Consider the following 6658-nt stretch of genomic DNA (forward strand, 5'->3'; position numbering starts at 1 on the left):
AGGGTAAATTTATTGACTAGCGCAGCTCATCAGGAAGGATCATTCTTCACAGAGATTGTTACTTGCGTAAATAAATATTTTATAAGTCACTTAAATCAAACGCACATCACTTCTTTAGTTGAAAAAGCCTTTAAAAGTTATAATGTATGTATTAAGAGATTGTATTAAATGTTATTTTCAGTTCAGAAATGCACGGATAACAGATATTATAGAGCACAGGAGAGTTATCTCGTTCGTAGAATGGAATGTGTTAACTGACTGACACATAAATAGGGGGAACATTTTTCCCAGAAGCCAGACAAGCCCCTGCACCTAATTCCGAGTCTTTTGCACATCCCAACGAGAGAGGAGACGCAACAGTGGGCTTCTAGCTCCAAACAAAAAGACAATCTTCGTTACAAAAGGTTTCCTCATGTTTCGCCCCTTTCCTTCCTCCTTGCAGATTATTAACTACTGTTAATAAAGGGGTGGGGGTTGTTGGGGAATAGCGTATTAAATAATGCATTCCTCTTCTAGGGCAGGGAAAATTTCCCCCCAAAATGCATCTCCTATGTTATCATGGCTGTATTCTCATGTGTTACAAAAAGACAGGTTTTTAAGCTTCTGCATCATTATACATTAAACACGTTCTTCGTCTGGCACTAAATAAAGGAAAGAGGGTTGTGAAGGAATTGAGTAAAAAGTGGAGATGTAGGAAAAATATGGGTTATATTTAAGTTATATGCAAGAATACTGGTTATACTTCTTAATAAAACCTGCAAATTCATTTAAAATGAACTAATATTTCACTATGATTCGAAAATACTCAATATATCAAATGAAAATTTAGGAGAGAAACGGAAGTTATGGGTAGAACCACTCGCATAGTAAAGTAAATCTATCCCTGTAACAGGCCGTGGAGGTCCATAGGGTTGTGAGACGTTGAGGCTCCCACATTTTCTCTAGACAGTCGACTCAAAGATGGCGGTAAGGTTGTCAGACTTACGCGCCGGCCGCGCTTTACCCCCCAGGAAGATTCCTGGTACTCATTTCTGTTAGAGGCTGAGTCGACCCCAGGGCCATAATGCGGCTGGAAGGATTAGGTCAATTGATAAAAATCCAATGACCTCATCGGGACTTGAACCCGCGATCTTCCGGCTTGTAGCATAGTGCCTCAACCAGCTACGCTTTCCCTTGCTACGACACGGACCTCATAGAAAGGGCACGTCCAATATTCTTTCTATTGTTGCTTATGTATTCGTTGCCGCAGTAACTTTATTACCGAGCCGTTGCTTAGCAATAATATGGGAATACACATGCAGGAACACAAACTGCTGCCAAGTTTCATAAAGATAAGTTCAGGTACTCCAAAGTTAATTCACAGACAGACGGATAGGCCGGTGATCTTTTTATTTTCTTCGGAACAAGGAAAGTGTGCCAATAATATCGAAATCGAATTCACGAAGAAGTTAATACCAGATTTGAATCTGAAGAATGCTTCTTACTCTTCAATTCAGGATCTTGTCTTCCCTTCTGTTGTGTCTTAACGTAAACACTAAAGTGAGGAGAACTGTAATTTTGCTTGTAGTTTTGTATGTGCGAAACTTGGTCTCTTGCAATAAGGAAGAACACAAACTGAAAGGGTTTCAGGATAGGGTCCTGAAGGGAATTTTTGGACCTCAAAGAGAGAAAGAGAGAGAGAGTAGGTAAGACGAGATGAGAGATATAATTCCCAGGACATTCATATTTACACTCTCCGCCAGGTATCATTATAATGTTCAAATCAAGGAGGGTGAGACGGGCGTGACATGCAGCACGCACGGTAGCTATGAAAAGTACTGAAAATTTTCTGGTCAAAAGGAAGTGGATTTAAATAAACAGACATTGGACCTCCAAGATCAAAATGGACATCTAGTCTAAGAACTGGCCACGACTCAATCCTTGAATCGGAAGAAGAAATAGTTTGGGAGATTGTGGACTGGATTCAGCTGGCTAAGAAGAGGGATATTTGGTGAACTGTTATGAAATGGTAACGGCTTTTCGGGTGCAAAAAATGACATCATTTTTTGATTAGCTGAACAACGGTTGGCTTTTTAAAACGGAATCTAACCCATGAACTTTGTAAGAAAGTAAGTAAGTTACTTACTTAGTTAGTTAGTTAGTTAGTTAGTTAGTTAGTTAGTTAGTTAGAAGGAGAAAAGAATTCTCTGTCACTATACCAGTTCTTGCGTAATGCAGAATTGTCCTTATGCACACGGCACAATAAATTAACTCGTAATGAGGAGGTCTGAGAGTAAACAAAGCAAAGAAAAACAACAGAAGCAGGCGACAAGCTTAGCCATTTGGCCTTTTGGTGGTGCTAGTTTATTGGTTGAAGATGTAGGCAATGTGTTCCTCCGAAACTCCTGGCTGTATCCGAACTTCATGCCGTTCATCCCACAGATCATATTCCTTTTTATATTAAATTTTAAATGACACCAGCACCACCATTTTACTTTAAGTCAGTAGAACAGTAAGATAACTGTAACACAGAAGTAACTGCCCCTTCGGGTTACCCTATACGAGTAGGTTTGCCACTTGTAAGCTGAGTCCTGTGCAACACAGACACGTGGCCATTGTCAAGTGCCTTCCAGCGAAAATTTTCTGAAAATATTTGCACGATGTGTACTGCTGATGTTGCTGCTACTGTCATCATCATCATCATCATCATCATTATTGCCGCCGTCGTCGTACCGAGCGGGCTAGAGCAGTGGTATCTTTTTGGACTTGTATCCGGGAGGTGCTCGTTTCAATTTCCGGCCAAGAAGGCGTCTATCCTGACAGAAGATTTCAGTAGTGTTTGTCAGTTTTTCCAGAAAAGTTCCGGGATAGTGCCTCCATATGGTTACTGGCGCGTTCTTCCAAGTCCTTTTCAACTCACCCTTCATCAGTTGTACCAATATTCGATCCTATAGATTCTAGTTAGTGACAGCGTGTTAAAATATGCCGTTGAAATCAACGTTTCCTTCATTATCGCGTTGTTACCGGTACAGTAAAGAAATGCATTTTGTAGATATTTTTGTATCAAACCTTAATTTCGTATGCGCACTATGAACGGGCAATTTTAACTTTGAAGAATGCCGTATTCTGGAATATAGCGTCATGTAGATCTTGTGTGAACCGACGTTTCGGAGGAAGGTATCGCCTCCATCTCACGCTGGTTCATCGCTCACTGATTTTTCACAGCCGTGAAAATCTCAAACGTTAATATAATTTTAACTTTACTTACAAATTTGTTTTAAATCCATCTTCGCAAAAATAATACAAAGCTTTCTTGTACTACTATATAAAAATTATTTGGATCACATCAATATTATAACGTATTATTTAATAATATCACCATTATGTCTACAAAATTTTCAGCATTACTTGCATCGTCTTGTAATCACCATTTTGTTCCAGAATTCACGTCCATTTATAAATATAAGGACTTCACGAATAATAGAATATTATGCTATTAAAATATCAGTTTAATTTTAATGTAAGTAAACTAACCAATTTTGATTTTTATATGGATTACTCCTTCTATGTACATCGTCATAACTTGTATAGTATTTATGAAATGTATATACTATAATTCGAAGAAGTTCATGGAGGTAGGCCTAGGCCCACTGGGGCTGTAGTGCCAAGGGGGGAAGAAAAAGTACTATACTTAATTTTGACAATAATGTTAATTGAAAATAAAATCGAAATAGATTCATTAACCCTTTCCTATGGCATCGGAAGAGTGAAATTTGACAAAACCAGAGCGAATCATTGAGAAGGGTGGTATATCAGTAGCAATTTCGACTTGCTCTTAGGGAGGAACACTGTTCAGGTCTCGGTAGTCACCGGCTATCTTAGTAAGGCTTTACATGATTTTCCTTTATTATTAATATTATCATAGATATATCAAGTACTTTTTTCATTCGGGATTCCGGCCTGCAAATTTATTGGCATTTCTCATTTTCCCACTACACAAATGTCCTTGCAACTCCCTTGATTTAATAGCCCTAAAATATTAGGTGTGTAGTAGGGTTAAAAAGTTAAGGTTGTCTCTTCACCTCGAATTAAAGACGTACGGGAATTTCAGCCATAGTTCCACGTACACTTTACCTCTGTTGGAGGTGTTTGGTCATCTTCATGTCTCGGCCGCTTTACTGCCAGGGATTAACCTCCGGTTCCCATTACCTCAGTACCTGTCTGGATACTGGACACTGGCTGGAGTCGAACCCACCCCCTTGTCTAGCCACCGTACCGATTTAAGTGAGAAGTTATCTTTAGACTTCGAAAATAAAATAACTCTTGTTCAAGAACTCACCTCTGCCACTTCTACCGACGAACCTGAGGTCATTAAACTTGGCCACCTGGTTCTTCATGACCGCCGTGCAGTTGCGAAGCTCGGCGCAGTAGTTCTCGTCGTTGCCGGCCCGTACAGTGACCAGGGTGCCGTCCAGCACGTCCCCCAGAGCCACCACTTTGAATGCGACGGGAAGAGTCTTGTTAGATCTCCAGTGCGGCGGGAGGACCGTGCATACGAGATGAGGACTTCCTGTCCGGACAAGTTCACCAGGATGTTCCGACAGAAGCCCGTCCAGTGTCCTCTCAGCCAGAACATCTGCAGTTATTGCGCTGTAGCCGCCTCCACCGCCGTCACTTGCTGCCGCCCCCGCTGTCGGTGTGCCCACCTCAGAAGACAAGTGCATCACTCTACTTCAAAAATTACCACAAGACAGTTATAACTTGTCTTCACTTCTGAGAACTCTTAACGTGTCGTCTTTTCCGAGCACCGGACACTTTTACCTGTAACGTCAACTCGAAACTAAGTTTACAACTCCACATGTCTGCTTCCGTTTATTCTGAGTCGATTATGGCCTACATTGAAGAAGTCTGTCGTCCTTTATGTTCACTTCTATTTTCTTTTTGGACCGAACTTGTTACCTTCCACAATTCGATTTCTTTTGTTTTCTTACTCGGTCTGCCACAACGCACACTTACACCTCTCTTTCTGAACACTAAGTTACACACGCGCTCTTTGCAGACTTCTTCTGTTTGTCTGTTAGCAACGTCCCCAATAAAATCAAGGAGTTTCCCGTCACACCAAACTCGACCTCAGTGAAGTCACAGCGGAGTCACAGACGTGGAAACAAAAAGTAATTCGATTGTCTTCCCTGTTAGTCTTCCTCAAAGATTCGTTTCCTTTCACAGAGTCAAGCTATGAGAAAAAAAAATTGTCCGACTCAGTTTTGTTCTCTTGCGTCTTAAATTATCACTCTTTCATCACTGCGAAAATTACGAACCTAATTATTAAATCATAAAATATAATTAAAAATGTATTCACAATGCAACACTGAAATTTTAAGTCCATTAATATTTTATTTATCTATTTAAATATATCGTCTTGAGGTTCACTTCAGCCTCTGTGTTAAATATGTCTGTTTAATTGCAATATTCATTTTAAGTTTTAATGTTTCAGTGTTGTACACAAGAAAGCACAGAATCTTGTCACATTGCTTGCTGCGGCCGCCGCAAGGGGGCGCTCTTGCTGCCGCCGCCCGCCTCCTTTTTGCGGCACGGAGTTGGTCTGCGTTTTTACTCCTTGCAACCAGCTCTATGGTTGCCGGCGGTTGCGATGCGATGACTTTTCGCGGGCATCCATCACACCGCATTCGCCAATTAGACGCGGGAAGAGAGAGATGAGGGAGGTTAGAAGAGGAAGTTGGAAGGTTGGCGGGGGTAGTTAAAACACCCCCCTTTTTCCTCTTGCCCTGTGCGCCTGTCTAGCCATCTAGCGGTTCCTGTGCGTCCCTTTTGGGTGTTCTTCGGGCCTTCCTCCACCCCCTACACATACACACTTCCCGCAACCACTGCTGCCGCCGCGATGGTGGGTAACATTGACGTCACAACTTTCCTGCCCACCCCTCAGCTCCTCAACGACCCCCTTCGATGTTGAACCACTTACAGTTTTTCTCTTCTGAGAAGCATTTTCTCGCGACAGGTGGCAATGATGGCCATCACACGTTAAAAGAGAACCAGTCGCTTTGTGCGTCGATTCTGTTTCACAGTTCTCTGTCACACCGTCTGTAGAAGTCTTGTAATTTCACGGAAAGGATTGGACTCTGCTAACGTGTGTCAGATTTGTAGATCAAAGAATAAAATGCATGTCACGTCACCCTTCCACACGCGGGAGGGGGTGGGCCTGTGTAGCGGTGACCCTGGTAAAGGTAGTGGTTGTAGTGGTGGTTAGCAAAAATAATAATAAAAAAAATGTGAATTTCAACTGGTTCCGTTTCCGTCCGCGCCGCGGCGCTGCTTGTGTGGCCGTTACTAGCTACCTAGCAACCCCCCCTCCGACCCCTTTACACCGCCACTGTCGGTCTGTAAATCACTCGCGAGAACGGGACCCGTCTGCAAATTCCCACATTCCCACCCGAAATGTTCAGTCGGTATTCTCTGCCGATTGCAAGTCCTCCAACTCTCGAGTGACGACGTCAACTGAAGATACAAGCGGTCCGCGCGAGTTATCCCAAGAAAAGTTTTTTCCTTCCTTCTTTAGTTAACCGAGAAGAGAGACTGAGCACGTTGGGTACGTGCGTACGCAAAGCCGAAGGGTGAAAATAAAGAAGGCGAAGAAGAAGAAGAAGAAGAAGAGGCGGCTGTT

The 6658-nt window shown here is 42.3% G+C and overlaps 1 protein-coding gene across 2 annotated transcripts in view; it reads right to left on the minus strand.

Moving 5' to 3' along the window:
• Positions 1-6197, minus strand: part of LOC111875559 (runt-related transcription factor 3) — a 100429-nt gene extending 94232 nt beyond the window's left edge. For both annotated transcript variants that reach the window (XM_023871893.2, XM_023871892.2), the window contains exon 1: positions 4319-6197. In XM_023871893.2, coding sequence (XP_023727661.1) covers positions 4319-4703 — 385 coding nt within the window. In that variant the 5' untranslated portion in view covers positions 4704-6197. The remainder of the gene's footprint in view (positions 1-4318) is intronic.
• Between the last annotated feature and the right edge of the window lie 461 nt (positions 6198-6658).

The sequence above is a fragment of the Cryptotermes secundus genome, unplaced genomic scaffold, assembly GCF_002891405.2.
Source record: "Cryptotermes secundus unplaced genomic scaffold, Csec_1.0 scaffold1251, whole genome shotgun sequence".
NCBI classification, from domain to species: domain Eukaryota; kingdom Metazoa; phylum Arthropoda; class Insecta; order Blattodea; family Kalotermitidae; genus Cryptotermes; species Cryptotermes secundus.